This window comes from Acinonyx jubatus, chromosome E1 (assembly GCF_027475565.1).
Source record: "Acinonyx jubatus isolate Ajub_Pintada_27869175 chromosome E1, VMU_Ajub_asm_v1.0, whole genome shotgun sequence".
Lineage (NCBI taxonomy): Eukaryota > Metazoa > Chordata > Mammalia > Carnivora > Felidae > Acinonyx > Acinonyx jubatus.
In genome coordinates, this window is record NC_069397.1 from 12,066,783 (window position 1) to 12,085,393 (window position 18,611).

Sequence of the window (18,611 nt, forward strand, 5' to 3'; positions counted from 1 at the left end):
AGGAAATGGTCGTCAAGGAAGGGGGAAGGGCCTGAGGCTGGAGAGCTGGTTCGTCCTGGGTGCAGCCTGGGGTGTGTGCCAGGGGGCAGGAAACCAGGTCCAAGGGCGGGGTCAGGGCCAGATGGGGGTCATACCGGTCTATACCTCATCTCAAGGCCAGACCAGCCCCCCCTGCTCTGCGGGGCCTGCCGGGCAGCATGCGGGGGAGGCTCCGCAGACAGCACCGTTGGGGACTCCTGAAGCACGCCCAGGCCACCCGCCTCGGCTCCTACCACGCAGGCGCAGGGGCGGGAGGGGGTGCCGCTGATTTACATCCTACAGGTTGGGGGAAAACCCAGGAAGTGCAGCTCAGGCACTAATCAAATCTAAGGCTAATAATAAACGTCCTGAGTAATGAGTGGCTTGGGCCGGAGCAGGCGAGGTGGCCGGACCCGGGCGGGCCCGGAGTGGTGTGAGTAGCCGGCGAGGTGGCCGGGTGGCGGGGGGGGGGGGGGGGGGGGGGGCAGTGGGGGCGAGGAGGGCTTGGCTTGGCCAGGGGCCCCCCGCATGGGTTCGGTGGGGTTCGGCGCGAGTAGCACCCACAGCAGATGGACAAGCTCGGGCTTGTCTGGGGGCCACCCCAAGTCTGGGGGCTCTGGGGGTTTGCAGCTTGCACGCCGGGAGAGGAGCTGGGAGGCTGGAGGGTAGGTATGCACCTTCTGCATCCATCCCCTGACTTTAACAATTATCAACGTATGGCCAGCCTTAGATCGTCTACGCCCGCCATTTTCCCCCTCTAGCCCCACTGGATCATCTTAAAGCTAATAACAAACATTGTATTCTTTGATGTGTGGATGCCTCAGCAGCCATCTCTTAAAAACTTTTTCGGAAAACAACACCCAGAAAACGAACCATCATGGCCTGACCAATTCTGAAAAGAATGACCCCCTAGTACTAGGACCAAATAGCCGATCAGGGTTGGGGTTTCCCAATTGTCTGATCAATGTCTTTTCCAGTCGGTTTGTTCAAATCAGGATCTGAGCACAGACCACATTCTACCTTTGATTGTATGTGTTAATCTAGAGCACTTCCCATCTGGTCTCATTTATTCCCCCCGCTGTTTATTTATTGAAGAACCTGGATCGTACGCCCTGTACAATTTTTATCAGGGTTTTAAAGGTTCGTTCAAAGTGACAGAGCAGGAAGCATAGGTTGCTGGAGCCGATGGGACCCATGCTGCTGCTCTGTCCCCCACACGTCAGGCAAGGAGTCTATCTTTTCTCTGATTCCTTTTTGCATCCAGTGACCATGTCCCCAGACAGGTCCCCAGCGAAGGGCTCAAATGTATAAAATTTCTGAGACAGCCGGAACAGGTGAGGACACCCACCTTGACACAGGGTGAAAGTGCCGGGGCTTCCAGGACCACGGGCTGAGAATGGGTCAGAACTGTGACCCAGTGCTGAGCGAGGCTGCCTGGCACAGCAGAATCAGTACCGGCCTGCAGTCAGGGGTCCTGGCTCCCCAGGTTCACGGACTCACCGTGTGACCTTGGACGGGCCCTTCACCTCTCCAGACTGTGTTTCCCCAGCTGCACAATGAAGAAGAGTCTCTGCCCCACCAGATGTCCCTCAAAACCTCACAAGGGCTTCGAACCCTCCAGAAGCCCTCTTGAGGAGTCACGAGCAAAGGTTCCGAGAAGGGCTGCGGAACTTCTTTCTCAGGCTTCTATTCTGCCCAGCCTGTGTCGGTCCTGGGGTTTTCCTGCCCTTCTTTGGGGCTGGATGATGGTTCTGGGATTTTATGTAGGTCCAGGTGGTGGTTGGGGAGTGGGGAGCAGCCACGGCACCCTCTGGTCTGCTGGTTGTCGGCCATCTGCCCAACTATGTCCCCTTCAGTCTCCACAGCTTGCTGGCTTCCAGACCATGAATGAGTCTTAGAAGCTCTCTAGGGCTGCCCTGTCCAATCTAACCCACCGCCCACCCAGCCATCCCTTCACAGTGGGTTAGCACCCTCCCTCTCCTGTCCCCAAATGAGGGAAGGGTCAGAGGTCTCTTTTTAATTTTGTGTGATTCTTTGGCGTTTTAAATTTGCTTGTTGAGGGGCGCCTGGGTGGCTCAGTTGGTTAAGCAGCCGACTCTTGATTTCGGCTCAGGTCATGATCTCACGGTTTGTGAGTTCAAGCTGTGCGTGGGGCTCTGTGCTCTCAGCTCTGCACAGAGCCTGCTTGGGATTCTCTCTCTCTGCCTTTCCCCCCTCCTCTCTCTCTCTCTCAAAATACATAAGTAAACTTTTTTAAAAATTGGCTTTTTGAGTAGGTAGTGGTCACGCTTTGCAAGCCCAGACAGTATAAAAAGGTATATAATATGAAGTCTTCTTCCCTCCCTGTCCCCCATCTGCCCAGTTCCTGCCTCCCCTGGAATAAACAGCCTTACCGACATATAATTTACATGCCTGAAAGTTTACCCATTTAAAGTGTACAAGTCAATGTTATTTATTATAGTGACAGACTTGTGCAATCATCACTATAATCTAATTTTAGAACATTTTCACCCTCAGTCCCTCCACACCCCCAGCCTTAGGCTTACCACTGATCTACTTTCCGTCTCTATCCATTTGCCTAATTTGGACCATTTTATAAAAATTGAATGTGGTTTTGCAACTTTCTGTCTCTACCAATTTGCCTACCGTGGGCCATTTTATAAAAACTGAATGTGGTGCTTTGCGACTGGCTTCTTCTTCTTAGCATGATGTTTTTAAGGTTCATTCATGTTGTGGCACATGTCAGCACTTTGTTCCTCTTTATGGCCAAATTATATTCCATTGAATGGATATGCCACGTTTTGTTTATCCATTCGTCGTGTGGTGGACATTTGGGCCGTTTCTGCTGTTTGGCTATTACGAATAATGCTGCCGTGAACTTTCGTGTTCAAGTATTTGGGTTGACATATGTTTTCATTTTTCTTGGAAGTGCGATCGCAGCAGCTTGTGGCAATTCTGTGTTGAACATTTTGAGAAACTAGCAGATTTTTTCCCACAGTAGATGACCATCTGATCATCTTGCTTCAAATTCTCCACATCCTCACCAACACTTGTCATTTTCCATCTTTTCATTATAACTATCTTAGTAGGTCTCTCAGTGTCGCGTTGATTTGCATTTCCCTAATTGACAAATGATGTGGGGTGCCTTTTCCTGTGCTGATTCAGATATATTTTTGGAAAAATGTCTAACTCCTTAACCCATTTTTAAATTGAGATGTTTCTTCATTGTTCAGTTGTAAGCATTCTTTATATATTCTGGATCCCTTAACAAATATATGATTTGCAAATGTTTCCTCCACGTCTGTGGACTGTCCTTTTCTTTTCTTTTTTCTTTTTTTTTAAAATTATTTTATTTATTTTGAGAGAGAGAGAGAGAGAGAGACAGAGGCAGAGAGAGAGGAAGAGAAAGAATGCCAAGTGAGGCTCGATTTCACAAACTGTGAGATCACAACCTGAGCCCAAATCAAGAATTGGACACTTAACCAACTGACCCACCCAAGCACCCCCCCCCTTTTATTTTCTTGATGGTATTTTGTGAAACAAAAATGTGTTTGATTTTCATGAAGTTTAATCTCGTCATCTTCTCTATAGTCATTTATGCATTTTGTGTCATTGCCTAACCCCAAATAATGAAGATTCACTCCTGTTTTCTTCTAAGCTTGTCGTTTTAGCTCTTACATTTAGATCTATGATCCACTGTGAGTTAATTTTTGTGTGTGGTGTGAGGTAGGCGTCGAAATTTGTTCTCTTACACATGGCTATCCTGTGGTCTCAGCACTATTTGTTGAGAAGATTATCCTTTCTCCCATTGAATTGCCTTGGTACCCTTATCAACTGAACATAAATGTTAAGCTTTATTTGTGGACTCTCAATTCTATTCCATTGGTCTATGCTTATCTTTATGCCAGTATCACACTGTCTTATTTACTATTGCTTTGTAGTAAGTTTTTGAAATTGAAAAGTGTGAGTCTCCCAGCTATGTTTTTCTTTTTCAGGATTGTTTTGGCTCTTCTGGGTCCTTTGCATTTCCATGAGATTTTAGGATCAGCTGTCAAATTCTGCGGAAAAGCCAGTTGGTATTTTTATTAGGATTTCATTGAATCTGTAGAATAATTTGGGGAATATTGCCATCTTAACAATATTAAGTCTTTCAATCCATGAACATAGGCTTTCTCTCCATTTATTTAGGTCTTTAAATTCTTCTTTCAACAATGTTTTGTAGTTTTCAGTGTACAAGTTTTACACTTTTTTGTTAAATTTATTTCTAAAAATTGTATTTAAAACACCATTTTCTGTTTCTTAAGTTTCTTTGTGGTGTTTCGTTACATATTATACCAACTCTTATAGATTTGAACTTCCCCCCTTTTTGCAAAAATAAAGAAGGAAGGAAGGAAGGAAGGAGGGAAGGAAAGAAGAAAGAAGGAAGGAAGGAAGGAAGGAAGAAAGAAAGAAAGAAACCCTGTTTATTTTTATTTTTGTTTTTCCACATAATATATCTTGGAGTTCTTTCATAGTAATATATAAAGAGCTTCCTCATTCTTTTTTATAGGTGCATAGTCCAGTATATAAGAATATTATAATTTACTCATTCACTCCCTTATTGATGGGCAGTTGGTTTTTCCCCAATCTCCTGCTATTATGAACACTGCTGCAATGGATTTATTATCTCACACTTTGAGATAAATCAGAGTTTGATCACTATAGCAGTGGTAAACACATCAGTAATTTTGACAAATGTTGTCAAATTGCCCTCCACGAGGGTTATCCCTGTTTCCTCTCTTTCCATGGCGAATGAGAGTGCCAGTTGCCTTATGGCCCTGCCAATAGAAGGTGCAATTAAGCTTCTAGATTTTTAAGTCTATTAAGGAAAGATAGAATCAGCGTAGTTTGAATTTATCTTCTATTAGGAATGAGACCAAACATCTTTATGATGTTTTCCCCTGTCTGTGAACTGTCTGTTCATTGTGTTTGCCCAATTTTCTATTGGGTGGCTGGCCTTTTCCTTTCTGTTTATAAATAAAAGATGCAAATGTTTGGTTTCCATTTTTCATTTGCCTTTGGACTTTCCTTGAGGTGTTTTTGGCCATGTTCGGTGATTTTTTCTTTGCTTGTTCCGTGTAGTCTATTTTATCAGTCCTTTGACAGATTTTGGATATGGTGTCATAGTGAAAAAAGTCTTTCAGATTCCAAGGTTATAAAGAAATATCAGGTCATTTTTTTTCTTTAGAATTTTAATAATCTTATTGTTTTCCACATTTAAATCTTTGGGCTATTTTTTTAATAGAGGGGAAATTATTTCCTGGGCCCAGCTACTTTAAAAAAAAATTGTTTTTATGTCTGTTTATTTATTTATTTATTTAGGTTTATTCATTTTTGAGAGAGAGGGACAGAGTGTGAGCAGGGGAGGGGCAGAGAGAGAGAGAGGGAGACACAGAATCCAAAGCAGGCTACAGGCTCTGAGCTGTCAGCACAGAGCTGGACATGGGGCTTGAACTCAAACCGTGAGATCATGACCTGAGCCAAAGTTGGGCACTTAACTGACTGGGCCACCCAGGCGCCCCATAATGTTTACTTAGTTTTTGAGAGAGAGAGAGAGAGACAGAGTGCTAGCGGGGGAGGGGCAGAGAGAGAGGGAGGGGCAGACACAGAATCCGAAGCAGGTTCCAGGCTCTGAGCTGCCAGCACAGAGCCTGACACAGGGCTCGAACCCACCAACCGTGGGATCATGACCTGAGCTGAAGTCGGACGCTTAACCAACTGAGCCACCCAGGCGCCCCTCTGGCTCACTTTGTCTCTGTCAAGAATATCCTCCCCTAAGTTTTGAAAGCAAAAGCCAGCATTTTTTTCTCCTCTCCCTCTGCCAAGACACCTTTACCCTGAGTCCTACTTGAATGACAGAAATGCAGGCGGGGGAGGGGGCAGAATAAAACTTGAATATTGTCCCAATCCGGCTGTCTATAACACAGTGCAAAAATGGAGACGGCTTTTCATTCCACAAGTCTTTACTGGGGACAATGATGGACAAGGTCATTTATGAGGTCATTTATCAAGGACCTACTGTGTCCTGCTATTAGGGAAGGCACCGGATACAGAGATGAATGAGAGTGTCAGGAGACAGAATGGTGACTCCCAAAGGTCAAATTACAAAACAAGAACCATCACCAGGAAGGCATGCTCAGGACACACGGTCATCCAGGGAGGCACATGTAAGGGCTCAGAGGAGAGGCAAGGGGGCGAGGCAGCTATGGGGGCAAGTGTTTTTAGAAAATTATGGTGCTTAAGCCACAGGTTGAGGTTGTGGGAGCAGTTCCCAGGCCTGGAGTGCTAATTTGATGATACTATTATTATTAATAATAATAATGTCATAATAATTCTCTATCATTATGAGTATATGGTTTTATATTACCGTAAGATGATTTTAATTGTGACTACAATTAATCCATTATATTTTTTGCCACTTATATCAGACTAATAACTGCCGCTTGGCAGCTTCGTCTCTGGCCAGTTATACGCATGTCACGTACACGTCCTTGAGGGAAACTTCTCTGCAGAGGGAAGCCTGGAACGCCCATTTTGCAGATAACGAAAACCGAGGTTTTGTGCCCTTTCCCAAGGTGATCGGTAATGACACGAGGCATAACTGTGCTTTCCCCACCACAGACCCCTTTGCTCTCTCACGCATGTTCTGCCACTGAACTGTGGCAAATCGATTTTCAAAATGAGCTAACAGGAGGCAAAAACTACCATGGGGAGAAATGGTCGCCCCCCTTCTACAAACACGGACCTGAGAGGGGCCCCTGGGTGGCTCAGTCGGTTAGGCGTCCGACTCTGGCTCTCACCTCAGGTCTTGATCTTGATCTCAGGGTCATGAGTTCAGGCTCCATGTTGGGTCTTGTGCTGGGCGCGAAACCTACTTAAAAAAAAAAAAAAAAAATTCCCTATAAGCACAAAACTGAGAAAGTGACTTGACTAGTACTCCCGGGACTCAGTTTAGTTCTGACTTAGATCCAGCGTGGGGATGGTGGGCTCACCACCCTGACAATCTCTGAAAGGTAGTTTTGGGTGCAGGTGGGGGCTCCCAGGGGTTAGTCTCAGAGCTATTTTCAATACCTCAGAAGAGCCTGGTAAGAAATCACGTACAACGAACTGAAATGAAAAGCCACCTTCTCATTTCCTTCTTTGCCTCCTCCCCACCCCCCCCTCCTCTCCCTTCTTCACGGGAATAAAAGCGGGCTTCTAAGTGGTCATTGCCAGTTCTCCCACATGTGCCCCAGGTGCCAGGCTGTGACCTCCTCCGGGGCACACACCCCATCTCTTCATGTTGGAATCTCCTTCTGACCCCTCCCCCCCCCCCGACAGCCTAGTTCAAAGCCCCCAGCTCATGTGTTTATTCAAAGATTGGTGAGAAATTCCTCCTGTCTTGAAGCTTTTTATGGTCCCTTCTTTTCAAGTCACATTGACAGATTTTCTTGGCAAAATTCCAAAGAACGAGAAGGAGTTGCTGAGGTTTTTATCCATCTTGCTTCTTTCTCATGGGCACAGGATCCTCTCCCCACCATGGAGAAAGACACAGGGTTGTCTTGGGTCCTTGTGGCAGGAACTGGCCCTTTTAATTTTCCCTTGACCCAGGTCCAGGCCTTGGCCAGTACAATACTCCATAGTGCAAGGAGTGGCAATGTTAATAAGGGCAATAGCTCAGGGGGTTAACCTTTTACTAATTGCACAGTACCATACCAGGCAAAGCACTTGCCATGCATGTAATAACCACAATGGCCTTATGAAGTCGGCAATAACATCCCCATTTTACAGATGAGGACACTGCGTTTCAAGGACGCAAAGTTCTGCCCAAGGTCACACAGCTAGGAAGTGCTGGACCCGGGATATATAGTCCAGTGGTTTCCAGCCATTGCGACCTGAATGTCCAGAATATGATATGCACACACTGCTAATTCTTGACTTTTCGATTTTAGACACTGTGCATTAATTTCCTGCTTTCTAAGATGAGAACTCAACTCTTACATCACCCTCTGTGTACCCACCACCTCCCCTCTACCCAGTCTCCCAGAGCACGGTGTTTAGTTAGATCCGTGGAGACGGAGAGCAGTTCTGGCCCCAGCAATGGGGCTGACCCCGTGGCAGATGTGGCAGGACCAGCCGACCATACTCCCGACAGCCTGCGCATCTGTCCACTCTGACGCCCTCAGGATTTCCAGAGAGTCCATCAACAATGGAAATTCTTTTGGATCCCCCCGGTCAACCCCAGTGCTCAAGGGTAGACTGCCAGCTAATCAGCTTGCCCCCAAATGTAAAACCCTCCACGGTATCGTTCTCCCTTTTCTTCTTCCTCTCTCTCCTAAGTCCTGGTATTGCCTTTGTTCCTTGACAGTGGTCCAATGACTGTCCCCGCTCACGCAGATGAGGAAACTCTTGTATGGGAAGCATAAGTCAGAGTCCTTGAGTTATTCACTGACAGTTGCTCACACGTTTATGATGCTGTGAATTTTGTTCCCAGCTGAACTATCCGTGTGCTATGATTTCCCTGGCATTGACAGCTCCTGAGTTCTCTCTGCACGTGTCAGCGATTTATCCTCAGCTCTGTGACAAACCCAGCCTGTCAGTTGGTCAAACATACTCACTTGTCTATTATTTCAATGTTCGTCAGAGACATTCCTTCCCTCTTTTATTTTAGCTGGGACAGTGTTCCCTCCAGGCCTGCAGGCAGCTGTCCCCCAAGGTTTCCTTCGGCATCATTCTGAGAATTTCTACGTGCACCTCTTTGCTGAGATGGATCCTGTGTTTCTCCCCGACTTGTCACCATTTGGCTTACGCCCTACATTGGATGGAGTGTATCCCCCAGCAGCTTACCAAGTCACCACTATCTAGATCCAAAATCTCTCATCATCCCACCTTTCCCCTCCCCTCAGCCCCTGGTAACCCCTGGTCTACTTTCCGCCGCCATGAATTCGCCTATTCTAGGTGCCTCGTGTGAGCAGAATCAGATAGTAGCTGTCTTTTTGTGGCCGATTTATTTCACTTACCGTAAGGTCTTCAAGGTTCATCCGTGTTGCTGCATGTGTCCGTACCTTACTCATTTTAATAACTGAGTAGTATTCCAATATATATATAGCACTTTTTATGCATCCCTTCATTTATCGACGAACACGGGTTTTCCACTTTCGGTCTATTGTGCATAATGCCGCTGTGAACATTGGTGTACAAGTATTTATGTGAATTGCTGCTTTCAGGTCCTTTGGATGTATATCTAGGAGTGGAATTGCTGGGTCATATGGTAGCTCTATATGTAACTTTGTGAGGAGATGTCAAACTGTTTTCTATAGTGGTTGCAGCATTTTTCATTCCCGCAATCAATACATGAGGGTCCCAATTTCTCCACATTCTTGTCAAGACTCATTATTTTTCACTTTTTGGATAATTGCCATTCTAATGAGCATGAAGTGGTGTCTCACTGTAGTTTCGACTGGAATTTCTCCAATGACTGGCGATGTTGAGTATTTTTATATGCTTATGGGCCATTTGGATGCCATCTTTGGGGAAACGTCAACTCAAGTCTCTTGCCCAGTTTTGACTTGAGTTGTTTCTGTTTTGGCTGTTGAGTCTCAGGAGTTTTGTTGTTTTTTTTTTTTTTTTTTTTTTATGTCTTCTGCCTATTAATCCCTTATCAGAGATGTTATTTGCAAATATTTGCTCCCATTCTGTGAGCTTTTTGTTTTTACTGTCTTGATGGACAGAAGTTTTTAATTTTGATGAAACCCAACATATCTAGGTATTGTATCAAAAGTGGAATTGCCAGATGGAATGCATGAAGGTGTTACCCGGTTTTCCTCTAAAAGTTTTATAGTTTTAGTCTGAAGTTTAGGTCTTTGATACATTTGAAGGTAATCCTCCAACTCTTCTTATTCTTCAAAATTACTTTGGCCTATTCAGGGCCCCTTGCAATTCCATATGAAGTTTTAGGATGAATTCTTGTATTTGTGTAAAAAAGTCACCGGGATTTTGTTAAGGACTGTAATGAATCTGTAGATCACTTTGGGGAGTATTGCCATTTGAACGACATTAAGTCTTCCAGTCCATGAACATAGGATGTCTTTTATTTAGGCTTCTTTAATTTCAGCAGTGTTTTGTAGTTTTTCAGGATATACTTTTTTTTTGTCACCATGGTTAAATTTATTCCCAAATATTTTATTCTTTTTGTACGCATTTGTAAATGGAATTGTTTTCTTAATTTCCTTTCAGGATTGTTTGTTGCAAATATGTGTGTGTGTGTGTGTGTGTGTATTTGTGTATGTATATATATACTTGCATATAGATATATTTGTGTATATATATATTTGTGTGTGTGTGTGTGTATATATGTATATTTGCGTGTGTGTGTGTGTGTGTGCATTGGTTTTGTATCCTACAACTTAATATTAGTTCTAACAGGTGTGTGTGTGTGTGTGTAACTGTTAGGGACTTGACATGTAGGATCATGTCATCTGTGAACAGAGATCATTTTATTTTCTCCTTTCCAATTTGGATACCTTATTTCTTTTTCTTGCCTAATTTCTCTGGCTAGAACTTTCAGTACCATGTTCAATTGATGCAGGAAAAGTAGGCTTTCTTGTCTTGTTGCTGATCTTAGGAGAGAAGCTCTTAGTCTTTCATCATTGGGTAGGATGTCAACTGTGAGTTTTTTCGTATATGGTTTTTATCGTATTGAGGAAATTCTCCTCTATTTCTACTTTACTGGGTGTTTTTTTTTTTAATCATGGAAAGACGTTGAATTTTGACAAATGCTTTGTCTGCATCCATTGAGATGAACATACAGTTTCCTTTCCATTCTTTTACTGTGGTGTGTTGCATTGATTGATTTCCATGTATTGATCCATTATTGCATTCCAGGAATAAATCCCACTTGGCTGTGGTGTAGAATGCTTTTAATATGCTGTTGGAATTTATTTGCTAATATTTTGCTGAGAATTTTTACATCCATATTCATAAGGCACATTGGTCTATAACTTTCTTTTCTTATGTTGTCTTTATTAGGCTTTGGTAATCAGTGTAATGTAATGTTGACCTCATAGAATGAGTTAGGAAGTATTCCCTCCTCTTCAATTTTTTAGAAGAGTCTGAGAAATACTAATGTTAATTCTTCCTTAAATGTTTGGTAAAATTCACCGGTGACAGCATCTGGGCTTTTCATCATGGGCCTTTCATTGAGAGGTTTCTGATTACCGGTTCAGTCTCCTTACTTGTTATATATAGGTCCGTTCAGATAGTCCTTCTTCGTGTGTCAGTTCTTATAGATTGTATGTTTCTAGGAATTTGTCTATCTAGGTACCCAATTTGTTGGATGTATAATTGTTCATAGTATTCTCATAATCTATAAAATCTGTAGTAATATCCTCACTTTAATTTCTTTTTTTTTTAATCTTTCTCTCTTTTTCCATTTTATTTTATTTTCATCATGATAGGTGTACTCTTTAATCCTCAGCCTCTATTTTCCCCCTCCCCCCACCCTTTTCTTCCCTGGTGACCATCAGTTTGTTCTCTACAGTTAAGAGTTGGTTTCTTTTTTTGTTTGTTTGTTTATTTACTTTTGAGCAAGACAGAGAGTGTGAGCAGGGGAGGAGTAAAGACAGGGAGAAAGAGGATCCAAAGCGGGCTCCATGTGAGTCTAATGTGGGTCTCGAACTCATGAACTGTGACATCACAACCTGAGTCAAAGTTGGACGTCCAACTGACTGAGCCACCCAGGTGCCCCAAGAGTTTGTTTCTTGGTTTGCCCTTCTCTTTCTCCCCCCCGCCTTTGTCTGTTTGTCTTGTTTCTTAAATTCCACATATGAATGAAATCATACGGTGTTTGTCTTTCTCTGACAGACTTATTTAGCTTAGAATTATACTCTCTAGCTCCATCCATGTTGTTGCAAACAGCAAGAGTTCATTCTTTTTTATCGCTGAACAATATTCCATTGTAGGTCTATATCACCTCTTCTTTATCCATTCGGCAGTTGATGGACATTTTGGCTGTTTATATAGTTTGGCTGTTATAAACAATGCTGCAGTTAATACAGGGGTGCATGCTGTTGGTGGGAATGCAAACTGGTGCAGCCACTCTGGAAAACAGTATGGAGGTTCCTCAAATAATTAAAAATAGAACTACCTTACGACCCAGAAATTGCACTACTAGGTATTTATCGAAGGGATACAGGTGTGTTGTTTCAAAGGGGCACATGTACCCCCTTTCATAGCAACACTATCGACAATAGCCAAAGTATGGAAAGAGGCCAAATGTCCATCGACTGATGAATGGATAAAGAAGATGTGGTTTATATATACAATGTAATACTACTCGGTGGTGAAAAAGAATAAAATCTTGCCATTTGCAACAACATGGATGGAACTAGAGGGGATTATGCTAAGTGAAATAAGTCAATCAGAGAAAGATATATGATTTCACTCTTATGGGAAATTTGAGAAACTCAACAGATGAACATAGGAGAAGGGAAGGAAAAATAAGATAAAAAGAGAGAGGGAGGCAAACCACGAAAGACACTTAAATACAGAGAACAAACTGAGGGCTGCTTGAGGGAAGGTGGGTGGGGGGATAGATGAAATGGGTGATGGGCATTAAGGAAGACACTGGTTGGGATGAGCGCTGGTGTCATATGTAAGAGATGGATCACTAGGTTCTACTCCTGAAGCCAAGACTACACATATGTAAACTAACTTGAATTTAAATGAAAAAAAAAAAAGAAAGAAACATAGGGGTACATGTATCCCTTTGATTAGTGTTTTTTTATTTTTTTGTTAAGTACCCTGGTAGTGCAATTCCTGGATTGCAAGGTAGTTCTATGTTTAATTTTTTGAGGAACCTCCATACTGTTTTCCAGAGTGGCTGCACCAGTTTGCATTCCCACCAGCAGAGCAAGAGGGTTCCTTTTTCTCCACATCCTCACCAACGTTTACTGTTCCTTGTGTTGTTGATTTTAGTCATTCTGACAGGTGTGAGGTGATATCTCACTGTGGTTTTGATTTGCATTTTCCTGATTATGAGTGATGCTGAGCATCTTTTCATGTCCCACTTTCATTTCTGACTTTAGTAATTTGAATCTCTTCTGTTTTTCTTAGTCAATCTAGCTAAAGATTTGTCAATTTTGTTAATCTATTCCAAGAACCGGCTTTTGGTTTTGTTGATTTTCTCTAGTGCAGTTTCTTTGTTCTCTATTTTATTTATCTCCACTCTAATCTTTATTATTTCCTTACCTCTGCCATCTTTTGGTTTAATTCACGCTTCATTTTCTAGTTCCTCATAGTGTACAGTTAAGTTATGATTTGAGAATTTCTTCTTTTTTAGTGCATATGCATTCACAGTTATAAATTTCCCTCTTAGCGTTACCTTTTCTGTATCCCGTAACTTTTGGTAACTTGCGTTTTCATTTTCACTTATCTCAAGGTGTTTTGTAATTTTCCTTGTGACTTCCACTTTGAGACATCAGTTGTTTAAGAATATGTTGTTGAATTTCCACATGTCTGTGAATTTTCCAGTTTTCCTTCTGTCATTGATTTTTAGTTTCATTCTATTTTGATCAGAAAAGATACTTTGAATGATTTCAATTTTTTAAAACCTGTTAACGTTTGGTTTGTGATCCAATATATGGTCTACTGTAGAGAATGTTCCATGTACACTTGAGAAGAATGTGTATACTGCTGTTGCTGAATGCTGTATTTGTACATGTCTATTATATATCATTGATTCATAGTGTTGTTCAAGTTCTCTATTTCCTTATTGATCTTTTGCTTGGTTCTTCTATCCATTACGAAAAGCAGGGTATTAACATATGCAAATATTATTGTAGAACTATCTGTTTCTCCCTTCAATTCTGTCAATTTTTGTTTCATATATTTTGGGGCTCTGTTGTTAGATGCGTGTATGTTTATAATTGTTATTACCTTCTTGCTGTATCAAACTTTTTATCAATATATTTTGTCCTTCTTTGTTTCTTGTAACCTCTTTTGATTTAAGGTCTATTTTGTCTGACAATAATATAACCGCCTCAGCTCCCTTTTGGCTATTATTTGCATGGAATATATTGTTCATTGTTTTTACTTACAATCTCTTAGTGTCCTTTTATCTAAAGGAAGTCTCTTGTACACAGCATATAGATGGATACTGCTTTCTTTTTTAATCCAATTTGCCAATTTCTGCCTTTTAATAGGGGAAGTTAGTCCATTTACTTTGATGTGATGACTGATAAAAAAGGATTTACTTCTGTCGTTTATCTGTTTCCTGTATCTTATGTTTTTTGTTCCTCAATTTCTCCATTACTCCCCTTTTTTGTATGTAGTTGGTTACTTGTAGCGTAACATTTTGATTCACTTTTTCTTTCCTTTTTTTTAAATGTTTATTGATTTATTCAGAGACAGCGAAGTGGGGGTTGGGGGGAGAATCCCAAGCAGGCTCCATGCTGTCAGCAAAGAGCATGACACAGGGCTCGATCTCACAAACCGTGATATCACGACCTGAGCCGAAATCAAAAGTTAGATACTTAACCGCCTGAGTCACCCAGACGCTCCTCCTTTTTGTACTTTTAAAGGTTATTTCCTTAGTGGTTACCTTGGGGAATATAATTAACATTTTAAACTTATAACAACTTAATTTTAATACTAACTTAGTTTTGATAATGTACAAACATTTTCTTGCTATATCTCTGTCCCTTCCCATTTACGTTGTTATTGTCATAGGTTACCTGTTTATGCATTTTATGCCCATTAACATAGGTTTATAATCGTTTTATGCATTGGTACACTAAATCGTATAGGGAAAAGAAAAGAGGAGTTACAAACCACACAAAAAGTACAATAATACTTGCTTTTATGTCTACCTATGTAGTTACCTTTACCAGGGTCCCTTGTCTGTTCTCATGGCTGTGTCTACATCTAAGGTACTTTCATTTCAACACAAAGGACTCCCTTTAGCATTCCTTGTAGGGCAGGTCTAATGAACTGGGAATGAACTCCCTCAGCTTTGAAGGATAGTATTGCTGGATATGTAATTCTTGGTTGGCAACTTTTTTTTCCTTCAGGACTTTAAATATATCATCCCACTGCCTCTTGACCTCTATGGTTTCCAAGGAGACATTAGCTGTTAATTTTATTGAAGGTTACCTGTATGTGAAAAGTTGTTTCTATGTTGCAGCTTTTACAATTCTCACGTTTTGATTACAATGTGTCTCAGCATTGGGCTCTTTGAATTTACCTTATGTAGAGTTCATTGAGGCTCTTGAACATACATTTATGTCTTTCCTAAGATTTGAGAAGTTTTCAGCCTTATTTTTTTTTCAAGTATTATGTCCTTCTCTCTCTCTCTCTCTCTCTCTCTCTCTCTCTCTCTCTCTCTTCCTCTCTCTTTCCGGAACTCCTAAAAATTTATGGTGGCATGTTTGATGGGGCCCCACAAGTCCCTCAGGTTCTGTTCACTTTTCCTCATTTTTTAAAAATTTCTGCTTCTCAGACTAAGCAATTCAATTGTCCTTTCTTCTGCCTGCTCAAATATGATCCTTTCTTCTGCCTGCTCAAATCTGTTGTTGAGCCCCTTTAGTGACCTTTACTCATTTCAGTTATTAGATTTTTCAATTCCGGAATTTTTTTGTTTCCATCTTTTTATTTAAAAAAAATTATAAAAATGTATTTTGAGAGACAGAGACAGAGAGAAAGAGAGCAAACACAAGCAGGGGATGGTCACAGAGAGAGGGAAAGAGAGAATCCCAAGCAGGTTCTGTGCTGTTAAAGCAGAGCCTGACGTGGGACTTGATCTCATGAACCATGAGATCATGACCTGAGCCAAAATCAAGAGTCAGATGCTTAACCGACTGAGCGACCCAGGTGCCCCTGTTTCCATTTTTAATAGGCTATTTTTAGAGCAGTTTTGGGTTCATGGAAAAATCAAGTGGGAAGTACAGAGAGTCTTCCTATACCTCATTCCCCCAAACATGCACAGCGTCCTATACGATGAACATCCTGCACTAAAGTGGTACATTTGTTACAACGGATGAACCTGTGTTAATACATCGTTATCACCCAAAGTCCATAAGTTTACACTAACGTTTATTTTTGGCGTCGTACATTCTACGGGATTGTGCCAGACACCCGACTGGTTCTTTGAATCAACGTAGAAGGACATGTATCCACCATGACAGTATCAAACAGAATAATTTCCGTGCTCCCTTCCCCAACCCCTAACAGCCACTAATCTTTCTACTGTTTCCATAGTTTTGCCTTTTCTAGAATGTCAGATAGCTATAATCATGCAGTAGTAGCCTTTTCAACGTGGCTTCTTTTAGTTAGTAATATGCAGTTAAGATTCCTCCATGTGTTCTCATGGCCTGATAACTCAATTCCTTTTTTAAAAAGTTTTAATGTTTATTTTTGAGACAGAGAGAGAGAGAAAGCATAGGGGCAGAGAGACAGAAAGCGAGACATAGAATCTGAAGCAGGCTCCAGGCTCTGCGTTGTCAGCCCAGCGTCCAGTGCAGGGCTTGAACCCACGAGCCATGAGATCATGACCTGAGCTGAAGTTGGACGCTTAACCCACTGAGGCACCCACGTGCCCCAATAACTCATTTCTTTTTAGTGCTGAGTAAATTCCATTGTTTGGATGTACCACAGTTTATTTATCCATTTACTTACTGAAGGAAACCTTGCTTGCTTCCAAGTTTTGGTTCCCGTTTTACAACTTCTATCTCTTTATTCATATTCTCATACTTCATTCATACATAATTTTTTTGATTTCCTTTAGTTTTTTGCCCATGATTTTCTTTAGGCATTGAATATACTTAAGACAGTTGATTTAACATCTTTGACTAATATTTCCAACGTCTGGGCTTCCTCAGGGATAATTTCTGTCAAATTCTTTTTTCTGTAAATGTGCCATATTTTCTCACTTCTTTGTGTGTTTCGTAAGTTTTCTGAGAACTGGATATTTTGAGTACTCTGTTGTAGTAATTCTAATTCTCCCGTTTCTCAGGGATTACTGTATCTTGCTTGTTGATGGCTGGAATCCATTTGTGGCTTTTCCAAACTATTTTTGCAAAGTATGTATTTATTGTGTGTGGTCACTGAAGTTTCTGTTCCTTTATCTCTGCAGTCAGCCAGTGACCGGACAAAGATTTCCTTAAATGTCTGGCTCCCAAGAGTTGGGGGGAGAAGAGCACTATCTCTTTTAAATTCCCTGGAAGCCACCTCAGCCGTTGGGGGTTGAAACAATGGTCACCAGCCTCTGGGCCAGCCCCTCACTGATCAAAAGCAGCAAACAGCAATCCGAACCTACAACCCCAATGTTTGGAGGACAAGGTCCTCCTCACCCATCGGGGTTCCAGCAAGTTTCACCGGCAACGTGAGCAGCTGCCTGCACGGCGGCACACATGGGGTTGGAGACCAAGGGATGCTAGCCACCACCATGAAATACATTGAGATGCACCAAAATTCCAAAAATGTACCAGCCTCTTCCTCCAGTTCTCCCTGGGATAGCTTCCAAAACAGTCACTTCAGATGGTTGCTGCCAGCTCAACATCTGTTAGGCGGGAGGGCAGATTACTGGTGCTTCTACTCTGCCGTCTGCCCTGCCTTCTCACATCCCAGTGTTGACTTGGGATCTCCACTGACTTCCTAACGGAACTCTGTGGGTAGCCTGCTTGTTCTCGAGAAGGTTTTAGCACCTGCTCTTAATCTCTGGTCCTCCTCCATTTTATGATGATGGGTCATGGCTTGTGAGAATTTATTGTGCCAGACACCCGACTGGTTCTTTGAATCTGGAAGCTGTATCCTTGAAGTCTGGAACTCCCATTTAATCAACCTCTGGGCTTCCTGAAGTGATTCTACAATTGTCGTTATCTTTTCTCTCCCTATTTTCTAGGAAGTTTCTTCAATTACATCTTGCAACCCCTTCTACTGATGTTTATATTCTGGCTATTATATTTTTAATGTCTAATAATTCTCAGTTGTTCTATGCATATTCTTTTTTAAAAAAATTTTTTAACGTTTATTTACTTTTGAGACAGAGAGAGAGAGAGAGAGCATGAACGGGGGAGGGTCAGAGAGAGGGAGACACAGAATCTGAAACAGGCTCCAGGCTCTGAGCTGTCAGCACAGAGCCCGACGTGGGGCTCGAACTCACGGACCGCGAGATCATGACCTGAGCCGAAGTCGGCCGCTTAGCCGACTGAGCCACCCAGGCGCCCCTGCATATTCTTTTTTAAAGACAGTACTCCATTCTTTTTCATGAATGTAAAAATTCATCTATCAATATCAATATCAACTGTTGCTATTGTTGCCTTTTAATTTTGTCCAGTTCCTTGCATTGTCTCTCTTGGCTCCCAGCATGTCCCTTCTGCTGGCTTTGTTTGAGTTCTCTTTCATGTAGGGGTGGCAGTCCAATATCGGGTGACCTGTGGCTTTTGGCTCAAACTCAGATTAAGGCAGAAACAGCTGTTGGAAGTTCTGGGTACACGAATGGGGTTGTTAATGCAGAAGCTTTGCTCTCAGAGGGTCAAGCAGCAAACTTGGTCATTTTCTTGAGAGAATCTCCCAGTTAG

The 18,611-nt window shown here is 42.2% G+C and overlaps 1 protein-coding gene across 1 annotated transcript in view; it reads left to right on the forward strand.

Moving 5' to 3' along the window:
* The first annotated feature begins 326 nt into the window (after positions 1-326).
* Positions 327-18,611, forward strand: part of TNFRSF13B (TNF receptor superfamily member 13B) — a 36,428-nt gene continuing 18,143 nt past the window's right edge. The window contains exon 1 of the mRNA XM_027047540.2: positions 327-451. Coding sequence (XP_026903341.1) covers positions 394-451 — 58 coding nt within the window. The 5' untranslated portion in view covers positions 327-393. The remainder of the gene's footprint in view (positions 452-18,611) is intronic.